The sequence below is a fragment of the Narcine bancroftii genome, chromosome 1 (genome assembly GCF_036971445.1).
Source record: "Narcine bancroftii isolate sNarBan1 chromosome 1, sNarBan1.hap1, whole genome shotgun sequence".
Taxonomy (NCBI): Eukaryota; Metazoa; Chordata; class Chondrichthyes; order Torpediniformes; family Narcinidae; genus Narcine; species Narcine bancroftii.
In genome coordinates, this window is record NC_091469.1 from 402051729 (window position 1) to 402072652 (window position 20924).

At 38.0% G+C, this 20924-nt stretch overlaps 1 protein-coding gene across 2 annotated transcripts in view; it reads left to right on the forward strand.

Annotated features, from left to right (window-relative positions):
- Window positions 1-20924, forward strand: part of tspan13a (tetraspanin 13a) — a 71072-nt gene that overhangs the window by 39350 nt on the left and 10798 nt on the right. For both annotated transcript variants that reach the window (XM_069913790.1, XM_069913789.1), the window contains exon 2: window positions 13801-13968. In XM_069913790.1, coding sequence (XP_069769891.1) covers window positions 13801-13968 — 168 coding nt within the window. The remainder of the gene's footprint in view (window positions 1-13800; window positions 13969-20924) is intronic.

Below are 20924 nucleotides of genomic sequence, written 5' to 3' on the forward strand. Positions count from 1 at the left end.
CCCCTCTCCATTCCTTTTTTACCCTCCATTGTACTTGGTTCTCTGCCGTTCCCAGAGTCTCTGTTAGCACTAATTAATCAGGGAGCATTAGGGTGACCGTATAGGGAGGGGCACTGATTTTTCACATCGTGGCGGGGGGCGGAGGGGGGTGGAGTATGGTGGTAGCATGGGACTGGGGTAGGGGGTGGCGGCGGCAGTGTTGGACTGGGGTGGGGAGGTGGAGGTGGCAGCAGGAGTGGGGACAGGCTCCTGAACAGGATTAACGTGGCAGTGGGAGGTGTCTGGGATTGGAATAGGGGCCTTGGGCTCCCAGGCAGGTTCAGTGATGGCGGTGGGGGAGGTGTCAGGGATCTGCGGTGGGAGTGTTCTCCCACGCAGGATCAACGGTGGTAGGGAGGTGTCGGGGATTGGCATTGGTTGATACCAAGTAATCTGCTGATGCTAGTGGGCCTGCTTAAAGCCATTACTCAGTTATCTGAAAAATGCAGTTAACCGTTACACGTCCAAGTCCTGAGCGTTTCGGATAATCAGAAAAGTACTGTATTGTGGTCAATTTTGGGCGCCTCTTTGCAGGAAGGATGTGGAAGCTATGAAGAGGGTGTAGAGTAGATTTACCACTGTTTCACACACTCTTGATCCTTCTCCCTGATGGAGAGAGGAAAGAGTGGCCTGCATGGGATAGGTCTTCAGCATGTTTGCTGTATTTTTGAAGGGGAGGGAATTGTTTGCAATGTTGCAAGCTGCATTTTGCAACTTCCTGTGACCTGAGGGAGAGCATTTTCCATTCCTTAATGTAATGCATCCACCAAGGATGTTGGGGATCGTAGAAGTTGTTTGCGATATGGGAGATGTGCCAAACTTCCTCAGCCTTCCAAGGAAATGGAGGTATTAATGTGCAGACTTGACTGTAGCATCAAGACTTTGGGAACAGACAATATCTGTGCTGAACTCCAAAAACTTGGTGATTGGGATCTTTAGAAATTTGCAATTTCATGGTTCACATCTGATATGAGGGAGAATATATCGGAGAGTCCCAGGGATGGAGGAATCCGCTGTCTACCACAAGGATTATTACTATCAGGGCCTTCAGCAACCAACCTCTCCAAATGGCTGAAGAGTAGATGCAAAAGAGGTGGTTAACATTTGAGTGTAATTTTCTGCTTGAGTAAATAGAAGGGCTTTGTTGTTTGCTATTTAGACTTTCCTCTTAGCTGGCAGAACTGACTTAAATTACAGTTGTTGTTTCTGTTCGATTTACATTGTAGGTTTCCTGCCATTTATAGTATTTTTGTCCTACACTTCTTGTCATGAGAATCATTTTAAATTCACTCTTCATTAAACACCTGGTTGCTTAACAATTAAATCCCTTTATTATGGTTGCATTTTTTTGACAAGGCCCACATTAAGTGCAGGAAGTAGATATGATGACATCACATCTTGATATTCTGTTAACAGGTATTTCTGAGTTTGTAAAGGAAAAACAACCAACTGAAAAACCTCACAAAGATAAGCGTATACAGAGCCGTTGTCATACCCACACTCCTGTTCGGCTCCGAATCATGGGTCCTCTACCGGCACCACCTACGGCTCCTAGAACGCTTCCACCAGCGTTGTCTCCGCTCCATCCTCAACATCTATTGGAGCGCTCACACCCCTAACGTCGAGGTACTCGAGATGGCAGAGGTCGACAGCATCGAGTCCACGCTGCTGAAGATCCAGCTGCGCTGGATGGGTCACGTCTCCAGAATGGAGGACCATCGCCTTCCCAAGATCGTATTATATGGCGAGCTCTCCACTGGCCACCGTGACAGAGGTGCACCAAAGAAAAGGTACAAGGACTGCCTAAAGAAATCTCTTGGTGCCTGCCACATTGACCACCGCCAGTGGGCTGATAACGCCTCAAACCGTGCATCTTGGCGCCTCACAGTTTGGCGGGCAGCAGCCTCCTTTGAAGAAGACCGCAGAGCCTACCTCACTGACAAAAGGCAAAGGAGGAAAAACCCAACACCCAACCCCAACCAACCAATTTTCCCTTGCAACCGCTGCAATCGTGTCTGCCTGTCCCGCATCGGACTGGTCAGCCACAAACGAGCCTGCAGCTGACGTGGACTTTTTACCCCCTCCATAAATCTTCGTCCGCGAAGCCAAGCCAAAGAAAGGGACATTGCATGTCCTCTCTCACCCATAATTTTCCATGTGTCAGAAAACAATCAATATGCTGGGGGCCCTTTGTCAAAAGCAGAAAGATACAAGTCTTTTCAAAGAGGACTTAATAACATGTTGATCTGTTGGAAATGAGCTTTGATAAGAATGTGTGCTGAGCCTTCATTTTTAATTAAAAAAAAACAATTGTGGTGAACTTAGCTCCTATCCATTATATTTTTAGCATGTCCATTTTGTGGAAATGAAAGTTCTTCAACGTATTATGCAGTAAATCAAGCAGTTAGTGAGAAAACAATGCTGGAAGTGCAGAATAAAAGCAGAAAATGCTGGAAGCACTTGGCCTGAAAACTTTTCTTTCCACAAATGCTGCTTGTCTTGGTGAGCTTTTCCAGCACATCCTGTTTGTGTGAGCCATTTTACTATTTTTTTTAATGAACAATTTAATTTGTGTCACCCTTTATCAGTAAATTAACCTATAAATAGAAACCAAACTATATAAATAATTTGAAAAGCTCAATTAAAAGCCAAAAAAAGGATGGAGGGAAAGAAGCTGTTTAATGTTTCCAGTTCATAATGTCTAATGTTCCTCCCACCCCCCCACAGTCCCTCTGCCTTGCTGGACAGAGATGCTACTTGACCTCTGATTTCAGCTTTTTTGTGTAGTGGAATGTATAGAACCATCGCTTTAATGTGTTAATGCCTGCCATCAGTTTGAGCTTTGCCGCTTTCTCAGCTTGAAACTGCTATTTCCTGATAGGTCTATTTCTCTGACATTCAGTAATTGACAGATGTTGCCATGCGGAGTTGGGACATGAAATTGTGGCGGCACGCCATTAGGCAGGCGAACTGGCCCCGCATGTCATGCACGAGGCACCGTTGAGGGTCTCTTCCCGACCTCAGCACCAGATTTAGAAGCCCGCGCTTTGTGGCCCTCGTGGCGCCCTGATGACATCTGGACCCATGGCGCGGTTCTCAGTCAGGTTCGGGCTGGGAGAATATGAACAGCCAGGCAGACCTCAATAAATCAGTTTTGCTCACTGAACTCAACCCATTTGGCCTCCTACGTCCCCAGCGAGCTGTATTTCGCAGAATATGTCTGTCAGGTAGGGCCCGTCCACAGCACCCCTTCAAAGACCATTCGAAGGGCTGTACAGAATCATCCAGCGTTCAGGATCCACTTTCACATTGGATATCGATGGTAAGAGGGAACTGTTTACTGTGGACAGATTAAAGCCAGCATGCTTCGACCCCAACGAGCCAGTGGTTGTGGCTTAACCCAAGAAGCAAGGCTGCCCGGCAAAGAAGGACATTGGCACCATTTCTGGGGGGGGGCTGTGTGGCGGCACGCCATTAGGCAGACGAACCAGCCCAGCGTGTCACGCACGCGGTGGGGCAGCTGGCCAAAATGGTGCCGTTGGGGTTTCTTCCGGACCTCAGCACCAGGCTTAGAAGCATGCGCTCTGCGGCCCACATGACACCCTGACGACGTCCGGACCAACGACACAGTTCTCAGCCAGGCAGACTTCAATAAATCAGTTTTGCTCACTGAACTCAACCCATTTGGTTGTGAAGTTATTCAGTAAGCAGAGAAACCATCGTTACAAAATATCAGTTTTAGTTCCCCATTTATTTACCCTACACACTTTGTCATTGCTCTTTATTAAATAACAATTGACCATTGTCAGTTTTGTGTTTGTTTACCTTACTCAACCCTTGTAATTTATTTTGTATGGCAGCACTTGCACAATGAAAGCTAAACAAGGTACAATTTCATTTTCTGGTTAGTATTACATTTGTTTAGCCTTCTCCAGCCTTTTTCTGTCATTTTCTTGCCTTCTAAACCTTTGGCATCATTGTGTCCCTCTTCCCTTTTCAGAGACGAGTCTTCTGGGGAGGTCCATGATTTCTCTCTCCTCTGACCATTGATAAAGCCTGATTTTGTGCCTCTTTTTTTTCTACATTTGCTGTCACTTCACCTTTCTCCACCCCCCACCAACAGCACAAGGACCGTCCACCGCATTCATCACATTATCCTCCAACTCTTCACAGACAACCTTTTCCTCTACCCACCCCATCCTGTTATCACATGGATCAGTCTCTGAGAATCCTTGGTCCTCTCTTCCCTCCCTTTTAACCTTTGGCTCCTTTAGGTACTCTGCTGTGATTGCACAGGGTGTTCCTTCATCTCCATCCCCTCCATCCAATACCCCAAACAGACCTTCCAGGTGAGGCCACGCTTTACATCAATGTCACCCAACGTAATCTATTGCATTTGGTGTGGCCCCTCCATGTTGCTGATGCCAAACACTGATGAGATGACAATCTGCCAAACACCTGTGCTCTGTCCTTTGCTTGAAGATTGAATTCTCCCCCAGTACCTGACCAATTTGACTTTCTTTACCATTCCCACCTGTCCTCAGCCTCCTCTATTGTCAGGGTGTGGCCAAATTGAAATGAGGAATGACTCATCCTATTCCTCCTGGTCAGCCTTGAGCTAAATGCCCTGAACATCAATTGGTCTCTTCCTCTGTTTCTCCTCTCCCACCTTCTCTCTATTACCCAGTCAGCTTTAAGCCCCTTCCAAGCTTCTTTCCCCCCCCTTGATAAACGTTATCACCTCTTCCTACTCTAATCTTTTTTTAATATTTTATTTAAAATTTAAAATCACATAGCATAACATTAATTACTAAATATTGATATAGATATAGTGTGATTATTTATATTTTTAAAAAAACCCAATCCCCTACTAATCCCTCCCTTCCCCAAAGGAGATCATCATCTAATATAAACACATTTAAACCTTTTGGCTGCAAGAATGGTGGCACCCATCGAAGCAGACCGAGAGATCAAACTTTAACACCAATACCTGTAGTTTTCAAATAAAGGTTCCAAAACTTCAGTAAAGAAAAAATATTTATCTCTTAAATTATGTGTTTTTTTTTTAAGGCATACAAGCTGTCATTTTGTTATGCCATCTTTTCATACCTAAAACCAAGTCAGATTTCCATGTAATAGCTAAACATTTTTTTTTTGAAACAGCCAAAGTCAAACGTAGAAATTCAATTTGATACATAGTCAATCTCAGTCTTAAAGAAGTAGGTATTTTTTTCATTCGACTTGGCCCTGTCCTAAGGTTAAATGATTCAGGTTGCAAATTAAATCGATTTTGGAACCGATATTAAAAGTGAATCTACTCTGGTCTTGAAGGGTTCCAAACCAAAATATTGACTGACTACTTCTACCTATGGATGCTGTCGGACCTGCTGGGTTCCTCCAGCAGCTCATTGACTGTCTACTTCTACCTATGGATGCTGTCGGACCTGCTGGGTTCCTCCAGCAGCTCATTGACTAACTACTTCTACCTATGGATGCTGTCGGACCTGCTGGGTTCGTCCAGCAGCTCATTGTTTGCCCAAGATTCCAGGACCTGCATTTTTTTTTGTTTCTTCTTTCATTTATTTTCATTTGTATGATGTGTCATTCTCTTCCCAGCCTCATTAATTTCAATTAGGAATAAAACTGTAGACCTTGGAGAGATTTTCCCTTGGTACCCAATGGTCAGAGGAGGTCTAAAGGGACTTGGGAGTCCCAGTATATGGTTCCCTAATTGTGAACATAGAATTAACTATTTTATTGAAATGGAAAGTAGATTTTACCCCTTCTCAGATGCAGTGGCTATATGATGTAATGACCTATTTAAGTTTAGAGAAAATCAGATATGATATTAAAGATGGAAAGTTTCAATTTATGAAGTTTTGCAGCCTATTCTTAGAATTTTTTTATAATAGGAAGAATTAATAATTACTATGTTTTGATAATTCATTGGCTGTTATCCAGGGGTTGCCAGTGATTCCACATTATTGTTTTTTATTATTAAACATAATGTAACCTTGACTAGAGAGAGATTAGATTAATTTAGTTTGTAGTTTTTATTTATTACTGTATTTTGTCAAATTATTTCAGTATAAGTCAGACATGTTTACTTACGTTACTTGACATATTTTTACATTTTTCAGCCATTTAATTATAGTTTATATAAACAATGCTTAAACTTGAAATACATTGATTACACAGTATTTAAACCCCTCCTCCTTACCCACCTCCCACTGTATAGAATATATAATATAATATAATTGACTGAAAGACGCAAAAGAAAAAAAAAGTAAAGAAAATAGTGTTGTTCTAGATTCCACAAAGGGTTGGCACGCATTCTGATATCATACAATGTTTATGTCTGTATGTAACTTTAGGGAAGAAGATTATTACAGGACTTAGGAGGCTGGAAGTACATTTTTTACATTTATTTCTTGACCTTTGGATATCCTGGCTCCAAATCTGCGCAAAAAGTAGATATTTTTTTCTTAAATTTGAAGTAATTTTCTCCAAAGGAATACAACTTTGTATCTCAGAGTGCCATCTTTCCATACCTAGATACATGTCAGATTTCCAGGTTACTGCAATATACTTCCTTGCCACTGTTGAAGCAATTTAAGAAAATTTGACTTGATGAAATAGTGAATTTAGTTTGTTCCCCAACAAAAATAAATCTGGATTTTGTGCAAAAGAAATACCAGTAATTTATCCCAAAAACTTTCCCAGATCCTCCCAAAAAATTCTAACCTTAGAGCATGACCAAGTAGAGTGTGGAGGAAGAAAATATAAATTTGATGTAGTTTTTTAGGTATTAAATATAATTGATGTAGATAATTATATTGAATTAAACTAAATCTAACAAAATATTTGTCTTACAGACATGCAAAGCTTTGCCTCTTTTTTCAGCTATCACAATATTCAGGTCAACCTCCCATTTCTGTCTTGATTTATGAATCCCTTTTTAATGGTACCTGTTTATAGTAAGAAGTACATTACAGAAATTTGTTAGTGTAACCTTTCCTGATAAAGGTATCTAGCTCACTAAATTTCAGTAATAACATGGTTGCACCTAATTTTTCCAAGAAATGTCCTCTCAATTAAATAGGAACAAAGTGTTTTATAAAGCTCCATACTTATTGCTTAATTGTTGAAATGACATCAATTGGACTTGTTCAAAGTAATCCTCTATAGTTTTGATTCCGTTTTAAAACCAAAAATGCATAAATTGATTATTTTTTGTAAAGCGTATAAGATTATTTTGAAACACAGGTATTTTAGGCAAAACACTACCTTTTGATCCAATTTCTTTATTCAACTTGTGCAAATATTTATCAGATGTTTGAGAAAGGGTGCTTCCTTCAGATTGGTGATCAATTTTGAGTCCCATTTATAAATAAATTCTTCTGCTAAATTCTCTCCAATTTTATCCAATTCTATTTTAACCCATGCCAGTTTCCTCAATCCCTCAATTAGAGGTGAGAAATCTCAATTGAGCCACCTTGTAATAATTCTTAAAATTAGGGAGTTGTAAATCTCCTATTTTATGTTTCCACATTAATTTTTTTTTAATATATATATATATATATATATATATATATATAGATACCTTTGACATCTTTCCAGAGAAATTTTCTAATATTTATTTAATATTTGAAAGAATTTTTGTGGTAACAATATTGGAAAAGTTTGAAAAAGGCATTGAATCTGTGGAAAAATATTCACTTTAAAACAGTTTACATACTAATGTTATCGGCAAGGCGACCAATTTTTGTATAAAAAATCCTCTTCAACTTTTTTAAGCAATGGCAAATAATTCAATTTATATGTCATTTAAATCATTATCTCTCCATATTCTCAAGTACTTAATTGCCACTTTTGGCCTTTAAATTGAGCATTCATTCGACAGAGAATAAAATAACCTTGAGTAAAAGGCACAACTTCAGTTTTGTCCCAATTTTCCTTGTAACTTTGGATTTTGCCATATTCTTCCAAATTTAAATGCAATTTGCGTAAACAAGTCTCCGGTTCAGTCGAGTAAATCAGAACATCTGCAAATTTATTTTATACTCCTCTTGACCAACCTTAAAGGTCTCAAATATGCTTTTAATGCATCCCAGATTACAAATTAAAATCTTTCATCAAATCCAAGTTTCTTTTGCTGCTTTTGATTTTGTTATTCTCCTTGTAGTTCTATCTAAAATTGGATAAAAGCAAAAATTTAAAATCTACACCTATCAAAATGTTATCAAGTGCTTCTGCTAAATTCAAGAAAGTCTCTCAAATGAATCTCTCATCTGCATTTCGTGTGTAGAAATTAAGAAATGTCCATAATTCTGAGAATATTTGACCCTGAACTATTACATTTTCCCACCAGGTTCGCCATTACATTCTGTATTTTAATTATTTTTTTTAAAATCAAAAATAGCTACTCCTTTTGCTTTAGAATTTTTTAAAAAATAAAATTGCTACGCATCCAACCCAATCACTTTTTAACTTCAAATGTTTTCTCTGTTAGATGAGTTACCTGCAAAAAAAAAAGCTATATCAACAGCTGATTTTTTTAAAAGTCAAAACTCTTTTCATCCTCAGTCCCGTTTAAACAACTGGCATAATTTATGATTTTAAAAGTGCATTACTCATCCTCTTGTTTCAATGGTCTTTCTGCCTCTGTCTGCCAATCTTCCCCCTTTAATGCCATTGCAGAGAAAACCAGCCAACTCAACACCTCTCCTCTGGCAATCCTACACAATAAAAGAAAGAAACAAGTAACTATTGATGTTTTGATTACCTTTCTTAATTATTGTATTTTTGTGTGTTTACTAGTATACAAATGTATCACTATGCAGTGGTTATTGTTAAAGTATGCTTATATGTTAAACAATAAAAATATTTTAAAAATTACAGCACAGTACAGGCCCTTTGGCCCTCAATATTGTGCTGATGTATATATTCCTACCAAAGAAAAACTAATCCCTTCGTACTTTGTAACCCTCTTTTTCTTTCATTCATGTGTCTAAGAGTCTCTTAAATGTTTCAGCCTCCACCACCACCAAGGTATTTATTTTAGGCTCCCTAACCTTGTTTAAATTTTTTAAAAAAAATTGCCCCTGATGTCTCCCCTAAGCTTTCCTCCATTCACTTTGTACAGATGTTCCCTGGTGTTTGCAATCCCTGCTCTGGGAAGAAAGCTGCTGGCTGTAAGGAAGACAAATGCTACATTAGCATTTAGTTTGAGAGGAATAGCAAATCATAGCAGGGATATAATTCTGAGGTTTTTTTTAAAGCATTGGTCAGAGAGCATGGAGTATTGTGAGCAGTTTTGGGATTATTGTGTAAAGAAGTACGTGGTGGACATTGGAGAGGATGCCAATGAAGTTTGTGAGAATGATCCCAGAGACTGAACATGTGGATTTTTTGATGACTCTGGGCCAACACTTGCTGGAGTTTAGAAATATCGGGAAGTTTCTCATTGAAACCTACCAAATATTAAAATGATTGGGTAGAGAGGGCGTGAGAAGATATTTCCAGCAGTGAAAGAGTCTACGATCAGAGGCCACAGCCTCCAATTAAAGGGAAGTCCCTTTAAAACAAATGGAGAAATTTCTTTAGCTGGAGGGTGGTGAATCTGTGGAGTTTGTTGTCACAGAAGGCTGTGGAGGCCAAATTATTGGGTATCTTTAAAGTGGAATGTAGTGATAAATTCTGAATTAGTAAGGAGCTCAAAGGTTATGGGGAGAAGGCAGGATATTAGAATTGAAAGGTCAAATACATCAGCCATAATTTGAAAGGTGGAGGAAACTCACTGGGCTAAATGGCCTAATTCAACTCCTATCTCTTGAGTCATAACTCGCACTAAGGTAGATGGAGGTTGTTAAGTGTTTCAGATCCTGGACTTCCCTCCAGGAGCTCCTCAAGGTAGTGTTTTGTACCCCCTGATCATCACACAGCTTGGAAATGGGCTGTTCAGCCCATCATCAATGATTGCCATGAAGTCCCAAATTATGTTTCTAAGCACTCATCAGCTGATGTTTAAAAATATTTAGACTATTACCACCCACCACTCCATGAGGCAATATGCTCCATATTTCGTCCACACTTCAGGGAAAAATATTGTCATTCAAATGCCTTCTAAATCTCGTACCCTAATTTAAATATGTCCCCTGGTTATGAGGAAATTTCTTGTTCTCAATCTTATCCATGCACTTCACCTCGCATTGTTGTATGCCTTTATGTCCTTCCTTCAAAACACTCGGACAGCAAATCAGTCCGTATTGCTGAGGTGCTCCATCCTTGGCAAGTGGTCTTGTTGATTTTCCTTTTTGCTCTCCTCTGGTGCTATCATATCCATCTTCTGCTGCTTTATCAATGACCTTTCTTCAGTCTTGTGTTAGAAGTGGGGATGTTTACTGATAATAGCAGAATGTTTGATTATCCTGCAAGCTGTACACTCTCCTGATTTGTAAATAATTTGCCATTCCTTAGTTCTCCAGAAGTACATTGGACGTACTTCCATCAGAAGGAGTGCAAGTTCAGGAAGGAATCTTGCATCCACGACTTTAAAGTGACTTGTAAGAGGGCAATAACTGTGGACCTTGTTAACAATACCAATCCACAACAGTGAATTAAAAAAAAATTGTACTGTCCAAAACATGGGTCTTTGTGATAAAGGTATCATTATTATTTGAGTTCCTGGTTTAGAAATCCCATGCTGACTGTAAGGAGTTTGTACATTCTCCCCATGTTTGCGTGAGTTTTCTCCGGGGCTCTGATTTCCTCCCACTGTTCAAAACATACCAGGGATGTAGGTTCATGGGGTGTAAATTGGGTGGTACGGAATTGTGGGACAAAATGGCTTGTTACTATGCTATATGTCTAAATTATATTTAAAAAATGTTTTTTGCCTTGTGTGAATTTGAGGTATTGGTTATGGAAACATTTATGCAAAACTGTCAGTATTGTCATTGTTCCATCTCTACCTTCATCCTTGAATGATATAACCTTTGCTTTCATCCATATTTTTTGAAATGGCGATTGCAATTTAGAACATTTTTCATAGAGTATATTAAAATTTATTTTGTATACAATTTCAGATTTTACATGATATCTACCAAAACAATGGACAAGTAATTATGCATGATAAATCTTGGCAAATTACAGAATAATACTATACACTGCATTGTAATATTAGCTCAGTCTTTGAAAACATGGTACCTTTTGTACTTCATCTCTAAGTGGCAAAAAAAACTAACAATGACTTCATTTAGCAGCACCAAAGCAAGAATGCTGACAATTGTATTCAAGGAAAGAATGCAATTGTTCTAAAACAAGGCTAAATTTTCTGCAAAAATATCTCTGTAAATTTCTGATATTTGCATCCAATTTATTTTTAAATGTATTTGATAAATACCTTTTGGGAAAATTTCAAGAAAAAAGAATTTGCTTTTTTTTTTCAAAACAGCACTGATGTATGGCCGGTTGTTAATCTCTCCCTTTGATTTTTTTTTAGTGGGGTGAGGAATGCTAAATCTTTATCTTTCTAAATTCTGATAAAAGCCAACATGAGGTGTGTGTGCAAAATAAAAAGGAACTAATGGAGTTCTGCAGGGATCTGTTCTGGCCCCGTTGCTTTTTGTGAATTTTATGAATGACTAGATGAAGAAGAGGAAGGATGGGGGTCAGTAAGTTTGCAGATGATAGGAAGGTTGGAAAAGGTTGTGGTAGGTTACAAAAAGATGGAGACAGGATGCAGCATTGGGAGGAAAAGTGACAGATGAAGTTCGAACTGGATAAGTGTGAGGTGGTGTAATTTGGAAAGTCAAACCTGAAAGCTGAGTACAGGGTAAATGGTTAGAAGTGTATAGGAACTTTGGGGTCCGAATCCATCTCTTGAGGTTGCTGCGTGGGTTGATCGGTTAGTAGAAAAGGCCTATGGGATGCTGGGATTCATTAGTGGGATAAGTTCAAGAGTCAAAAGATCATGTTGCAATTCTACAAATCTCTGTTGCGATCACACTTGGAATATTGTGTTCAGTTCTGATCACGTCAATTTTGGAACAATGTGGAAGAAGATGCAGAGGAGATTTACCAGGATGTTGTCTGGATTGGGCTTTAAAAAAAGTCTTGTGAGGCAAGGCTAGCAGAGTTAGAAGTTTTCTCTTTGGAGCGAAGAAGGATGAAAGGTGACAATAGAGATCCACAAAATTCTGAGAGGCATAGATTGGGTGGGCAGCCAGAGCCTTTTTCCCCAGGAATAGCAAACACCAGAGGTCATCCGTACAAAGTGAAAGGAGATAAGTTTAGGGTTTTTTTTTTAAAAACACAAGAATTGTGGGTGTCTGGAATGCCTTGCCAAGGGTGAGGCGGAGGCTGAAACATTAGAGGCATTTAAGAGATTCTTAGACAGGTACATGAATGAAAAAAAATAGGTTAGGGTTGGAAGGGGTTAGTTTTTTTTGGTAGGAATATATAGGTTGACACAACATTGAGGGCCAAAGGGCTGTACTGTGCTGTAAAGTTCTAAGAACTGAGTGGTATTATTAACTTCAGATTTTCTCCTGTAATTCAGTTTGTTGTGATTTAACAACAAATTGTTAGTTTGTAAGGATTTCTAAACTTTTAGATGTGACATCTGTCATGAGCTCAAAGGACCCCAAAATGCAGCAGCAATAGATATTCACCATGACAGATGGTTACTTAAAAGTTATTTTTAATTATCTTTAAACATTAAAACAGAATCAAACTTTAACATATCACTATTAATTTAACTAACCCAACTTAACCCCCTTCTAATTCTAAGTGCACGTTTATGTAATGTATGTGTAAATTTAAGAAGAGTTCTTTGATTCACAGTTCAATCTCACTTCTCATTCTTCCAAGTCCACTGGTTGCAGGCAAATCTTATACTGTGCACAGAATTTAACATGTATAAAGTGCACCAGGCTTTGGTGCTTGAAAGGTAAATGCTTACTGCTCAGGAAGGTTCTTGTAGGTTTGCAGAGAAAGATGTGTTGTTCCAGGATTTCCACAACTGAGATACCACCATTAGTCACCTCAATGTCTTGCTGATGAAACTTGCCCCATCAGGGTTCTCCGGATGATGACCTCTTTCTTTCAGGCTACCACAGAGTTCTGTTTTCCTTATTCCAAGAGAAACATCACTCAGCTAGCACTTCCAGCCATTTGCCATTCTGGAACTTCTGTTTCAGTTCCATCAAGCTTCTCCTGGCTTGTTACAGCTTTCGGTATCACACACAGTCAAAGACTCCCTTCTGTCTCTCTATCTGAGATTCAAACTGCCAACAGCATGTCCTTCTTTCTCTCACTTGCAAAACCCCTGACCTCCAGCAAACAATAGGAGTTAGTCTTCTGCTCCATCTGTTGTTTTAGGTAAACAATAACCTCCTACTTGTGAAATGTGCACAGCATTCTCCATAGTTTGTGTAAAGTTACTGAACATGAATTCTTCAGTATTTCAAATGAGACCTGTTTTAAAGTTTGTGCATGTAACCCACTCTAATTTTACTAATTTATCTCCAAAAAACATTCCCAAATATTCCATCACACATTCAGTACTGGTTTAAGGCAGGACATTAGTAAATTTGGAGTAAATGAGAGTTCATGAAAAAGGAATTTTGGATATGACTGATAGAAAGAACTGCATTTTGTGATCCATATCTGGTTCTGAGTGTTAAGATTTCAGTGTATTGCTTAACCATAACTATAAGATGGTGACTAATGCTAAATTTATGTCTTGTATTTTCACAGTTGGTCAGTCTGTTACTGATTGGAATTGCAGCATGGGGCAAGACCTTTGGACTTGTTACAAGCTTCTCTGTCGTTGCTGGAGTGATTGGTGTGGGAATCTTTCTCTTCCTTATTGCTTTGATTGGACTGCTGGGAGCAATTAAACATCATCAAGTGCTACTGTTTTTTGTATCCTTTTTGAACAGAATATTTACTAAGAATTTAGTTTAAACTGTTTCAAAATAGATTTTAACAATTTGTGGGTATAATGCACATTTCTACTTGTATTATTCAGTAAAGTGCCAGTGTTTTTGATGCTTGTGTACAAAATTCAAGAGATAAAAGGAAAAATATTGGTCCATTGAGGGGCAGAGCAGGCCAGATACTGGATTTTCCTATTTTAAATAGGAATTCAGATCTCCAGCTAAGATTAAAGTCTGCTTGTGTTTGTAGTATTCCATCCAATTTCACAAAATTGGGCATCATCATAAATACTTGTGGCTGGTGTGGCAATGAAAATTACGCACATACTTCACGGATTTTTTTTTTTTGATGAGCATATTTCTGGCCCTGAACATTTTCTGGGCACGTGTTCCTGAGCTCTATTTTCCTGTGTGTAATATCTGCTTCAAAAAATATTTCTAACATAGGAAATAGATGCAGAAGTAGGCCTAATTTATCATTCACTATTATTTGGAAGAAAAGTGTTTTTAATAAGCTCTCCTTGTTTTGAGTGCTGTTGTGTCATCTACCAAAAGCCCTTTTTCTGCTGGCATCCCTGTTAATTGGCCATGCTGTGTCCCGGTTAAAGAAGCAATTTTTGCTGTTTCTACTGGGCCACTTTTAACCCGGACACAAACTGCTTTCCACACTGACCACAAGTCATCTCTGTGATAGGAAAGTCTTCCTTCAGCAATAGTCTGGGGGTGCAACTTGTCCTTTTTCCACTGGCTTAATCGGCATGCCAGTGTCAGCTGATGCTGAGGATGTGAGTAGGGGTCGAGGCCATCAATCCCCAGTGTAACTTTATGTCATTTGATGTCTGAATGGGACCCTTAACCAGTAAATTGCTCGTCAATTCTTGGGACGAGGTTCCTGTGGAAAAGGGGCTTTTTAAAAAAAAACTTTCCAGTTAACTGTGACTGGGCTTTTAAAAAAAATCGTGCCTCAAATTAACCTCTTCAGTCTTCCTTCTAAATGAAAAAAAGAATTCTCTGCTTAAGTCTGTCCTCAATTATTATTTTTCTATCCAGGTGTAATCCTTATGAATCATCTTTGTCCCTGACAGCTGCTCGCACAAGCGTATATTTTCTTTTAAAAAGTCTGCGAAGGGAACTAGTGAGTCAGGCAGCATCAGTGGGAAAAGAAAAATGGTCAACGCTTTGGGCTGGAAACCTTCATCTCTCACTGATGCTGCTTGACCAATCTAATTCCTCCGTTAGATTGTTTTGCTCTAAATTTTAGCATTTGTGGTCTGTCATATCTACAGTTTACTACATCCCTTGTAGTGTTGAATTCTCTATTGTGCTCATTAGCACTCTACTATTGGATATTGCGCCCCCAGCTAAAAGCAGCATATTTTGTATGCCTTCATAATCATTCTATCTTTTGAACATTGTCTGCATGAACTCACAAGATCCCTCTGTTCCTGAACATCTTTCAGTATTTTTCCATTTACAAATTATTTCCTTAATTCACCCTGAAAATCCAATTTGTGACCTCTGTGCTTATTCATTCTGACATTTTGCCTTCCATAGGCGGGGCAGAAACTTTCTGACACCTCATGCTGTCCTTTACACCATGACCCCACCAACAAAAGCCTGTGCCTCACCCTAGCCCCAACCTGTGCTGTGTCTTCAACATCCTTTCCCCCCCTCCTTTTTTTAAAAACTTTATTTAAAAATTTTCAAACAAACAAAAAACTTTACAAAATCCATTACATAAAAATTAAAACTAAAACTACACCTACCCCCTCCCTCAACAAACAAAATCCATACATAAACATTAAAAATAAAATTACAACTATCCCACCCTTCCCCCCTCCCTCCACAGACCCCACAAGGGGAGCAAAAGATATTAAGATATTACTAAATTCGTACAGCTCAAATGAGGCAACCACATCTTAACTAAAAAAAATCATAATTATCATGTAAATTGTAAGTTATTTTTTTCCATGTAAATACAGGACCTCAACTCATTATGCCAACGATTTATATTTATCTCAACTTCATCTTTCCAAGAAATTGCAATACATTTACGTGCCACCATCAATGCTAAATGCAAAAAGGCTATCTGAAACTTATCCAACCCCAAGTCAAAAAATGGAACAGTGTAACTCAACAAAATTTTTTTTGGATCTCATTAGAATTGAATTTTAAAAAAATTGTAAAGAAAATCCCTAATTTTATACCAGAATGATTGAACTTCATCACAAAGTCAGACCGAATATAAAAAAAGTTCCAACACATAGTTCACTTCTAAAACACAATTCTGAATTACTAAATCCATATTTCCTCAATTTCTCAGGGGTTAGATATAATTGATGCAAAAAATTATAATTAATCATACTGTATCTTACATTAATTAATTTACTCACACCTTCCAAATACGTCCTTTCCCAGTCAACCTGATCAATATCACAAAATAAATAATTTTCCCATTTAATCCTAGATTTATCTAAGTTTATTTTTTCCATAGTGTCTTGTAACAAAATATACATCTCTGAAATAAAGCCCTTATCCGAAAAATGAAAAATCATAGACTCAAATTTCGTCAACTTAAGAATTTTCATTTTTCTTCCAAAATGCTCTTTTACTAACGCTCTAATTTGATAATAAACAAACAAAGAATTCTCTGAAATTCCAAATTTCTTTCTAAGTTGATTAAGTGATAAAAATTCACCTTCTTCAAAACAATCCTGCAATAATTTTATTCCTTTACTTTGCCAATTTCTTAAAAATCTATTATTCCAAGTAAAGGCAATTAACTTGATATAATGGAGTCTGAACTGATATTTTACTCTTGGAACCTATTCATAAATTCCTTTTATTCCAAATCCCTAATAAATGCTTCAAAACCAGTACATCATATTTTTGTAACAAAACAGAATTCCATTTAAATACAAAATGATGTGGACAAGTTTCGATATAGCAGCCAGTTCTACCTTGGCCCAACTAGGAGCGTCTAACTTACGATTAATAAATCTTAATTGAACTGCCTCATAATCATTTTGAAAATGAGGTAATTGTAAACCTCCCAAAGCATACTTCCAAGTCAATTTATGCATCACTACTCTTGCTAATTTTCCCTTGCATAAAAATTCTCAAACTGTTTTATTTAAATCTTGGAAAAAAAATTTTTGACAAGGGACAAGGAATAGATTGAAAAAGATATTGAATTCGTGGAAAAATATTCATCTTCATACAGTTTACTCGACCTATTAAAGACAAATGTAAATTTTTCCATTTAATCAAATCAGCTTTAATCTTTCTCAATAACGGTACGTAATTTAAGTTATACAGTGATTGAATCTTAACCTCAATCATTATCCCTAAATACTTAATTTTGTCAGTCCATCGAAGTTTAGTAATTTGTCAATACTAGTCATAATTTCCTTCAGAGATTGGTAGTATTTCACTTTTATTCCAATTCACTTTATAACCTGATAGTTGACCATATCGTTCCAAACATTCTTACAAGTATGGAAATTAAAGATTGTTCTGGATTAGTATATCAAAACATCATCTGCAAATAAATTAATCTTCTATTCCTCATCTGTTAAATTTATACCTCTAATATTTTCATTCTGTCTAATAGCTTGAGCTAAAGGTTCAATGGCCAACACAAATAGAGTTGGCGATAAAGGGCAACCTTGACGCATAGAGAGTGATAATTTGAAGAAGGAAGAGGTTTGACCATTCGTCTTCACCCTAGCTACAGGGTTTTTATATAATGCTTTCACCCAACCAATAAAAAAGGATCCAAATTTATATTTCTCTTGACACTTTAAATGAAAAATTCCATTCGACCCTATCAAAAGCTTTCTCAGCATCTAATGCAACTACCATTGGTCGGTCGGGTCACTGTCATGATGCGTTGATCAATGAAATCGCTCTAAGAATATTATCAGAAGCATACCTATTTTTAATAAAACCAGCCTGATCAGCATGTACCAGATGTGGTAGATACTTCGCAAGTCTATTAGCCAATAATTTCGCTATTTATAATCAACATTCAATTAAGAAATTGGTCAATATGAAGCTACTTTCAAAGGATCTCTCTCTTTTTGGTATAACTTATTATGCACTTAAAAACACAAATTTGGTAGGCTTTGTTCTTGAGTTACCTGATGAAGAACGTCCATAAATAAAGAAGACAAATCCTCATAAAAAAAACTTTATAAAATTCAACAGTGAACCCATCATCTCCTGGAGATTTCCCATTGGGCATTTGTTGAATAACATCCTTAATTTCTAAATCTGTAAAAGGAGAATCTAATTTCCTCACATCGTCTTCCCATATTATTTGCAAATTTAATTCTGACAAAAAAGATTCAATCAATCCATCGTCTCAAACTCCCTCAGAGGTATATAATTTCTGATAAAATGATAAAAATTGGTCATTGATTTCCTGAGGTTTAAAAGTAACTGAATTATCTTTCCTCACAACATTAATAGTTCTTGATACCTGTTCTGTTTTCAATTGCCAGGCCAACACTTTATGGGCTCTATCCCCCTAACTCATAATAGCGCTGTTTAGATCTTTGAATCAGACATTTAAACTGATATGTTTGTAATGTATTGTATCATATCTTCAGTTTAGTCAATACTGCCTTATTATCTTCCGTACAATTCCTCTGAAATTCTTTTTCCAAATCAGCTCTCTGTTTCTCCAAAGATAGAGATATTTGTGGACATAGTTCATAAATATTTCTCTGCCAAAAACAACTTCTTTTCCTTTGTTGCATCATTAATAATTTGACCACATAAAAATGCCTTCAAAGCATCCCATAAAGTAAAATTACTTGGAACTGTATTCCTATTCAGATCTAAAAAAGAGGCAATTTGATCTTTAATATATTTAACAAATTCCATTTTTTTCAGTAACTTTGGATGAAACCTCCAATGAAAAGTTCATTGACTAACTTCCAGTCCAACACAAGAAATAAATAACAATGAATGGTCAGAAATTATTCTACTCTTATATTCAGCTTGAATAAAACGTCGTTGTAAATGTGCAGATACTTTATATTAAAAAAAAAAGTCAATTCTTGAAAAGGAGTTAATAATCTTCTCCAAACTTGTATCAAATTTAAATCTTTCATCAATTGAATCAATGCCTTTGATTTTTTTCACAATTTTTGGAGATTTATCTAATAATGGATCTCTTTCTTTCTTTGGCTTGGCTTCGCGGACGAAGATTTATGGAGGGGGTAAAAAGTCCACGTCAGCTGCAGGCTCGTTTGTGGCTGACAAGTCCGATGCGGGACAGGCAGACACGATTGCAGCGGTTGCAAGGGAAAATTGGTTGGTTGGGGTTGGGTGTTGGGTTTTTCCTCCTTTGCCTTTTGTCAGTGAGGTGGGCTCTGCAGTCTTCTTCAAAGGAGGTTGCTGCCCGCCAAACTGTGAGCCGCCAAGATGCACGGTTTGAGGCGTTATCAGCCCACTGGCGGTGGTCAATGTGGCAGGCACCAAGAGATTTCTTTAGGTAGTCCTTGTACCTTTTCTTTGGTGCACCTCTGTCACGGTGGCCAGTGGAGAGCTCGCCATATAACACGATCTTGGGAAGGCGATGGTCCTCCATTCTGGAGACGTGACCCATCCAGCGCAGCTGGATCTTCAGCAGCGTGGACTCGATGCTGTCGGCCTCTGCCATCTCGAGTACTTCGACGTTAGGGGTGTAAGCGCTCCAATGGATGTTGAGGATGGAGCGGAGACAACGCTGGTGGAAGCGTTCTAGGAGCCGTAGGTGGTGCCGGTAGAGGACCCATGATTCGGAGCCGAACAGGAGTGTGGGTATGACAACGGCTCTGTATACGCTTATCTTTGTGAGGTTTTTCAGTTGGTTGTTTTTCCAGACTCTTTTGTGTAGTCTTCCAAAGGCGCTATTTGCCTTGGCGAGTCTGTTGTCTATCTCATTGTCGATCCTTGCATCTGATGAAATGGTGCAGCCGAGATAGGTAAACTGGTTGACCGTTTTGAGTTTTGTGTGCCCGATGGAGATGTGGGGGGGCTGGTTGTCATGGTGGGGAGCTGGCTGATGGAGGACCTCAGTTTTCTTCAGGCTGACTTCCAGGCTGAATAATGGATCTAATACACAATTAAAATCTCCTCTGATCAAAATATTTTCTTTAGCTTGACTTAAAGTTAGAAAAGCTTCAGACATGAATTGTTCCTCGTCAATGTTAGGAGCATACACATTCAACGAGGACCGTGGTTCAGCAAAAAGCTTACAATTAATCATTAAAATTTGACCAGCAGATTCCACTAAGGATTCAAGTTCAAATGGTATCTTCATATGGATCAGAATTGCCACTCCTCTCGCTTTCAAATTAAAGGAAGATGAAAGTACATGACCAACCCAATCCCTCTTCAATTTCATATGTTCTCTTTCAGTTAAATGAGTTTCCTGTAGAAAAGCAATATCAATTTTCATCTTTTTTTTATATAAGCTAAAACTCGTTTTCATTCAATTGGGTTATTTAAACCCTGCACATTAAATGTCGCAAAATTAGACATTGTTATCAAAATAAAGTAAAAACAAATTAGAATCCCCTTTTTCTTTTCCTTCTAAAATCACAGCAAAAAGAAAAAGACCCTACCCTTCACTGATAATAAAATTCAAAGCTCCCCTTGTCATATAACCTAAACTAAAAAATCAATCAAACCCTCTTCAACAAAGTAAAACTAGCACTAAAAAAAAGTTAATTATATAATACTACAAAAGTAGTAACTCTCCACTTAACTGGGTGTGGAAAGAAATAAAATCCCTCCCACTAGTGGCAGATGACTTTTGAACCTTCAGCGAGCTCCATTCCCCCCCTCAACTGGACTTACAAAATTTTAAGTCTTAATCAGCTCACAATCCTAATGATTTTAATCCCAAAACTTGTTCTGGATCATTAATATCAATCAAATTTTTTGATA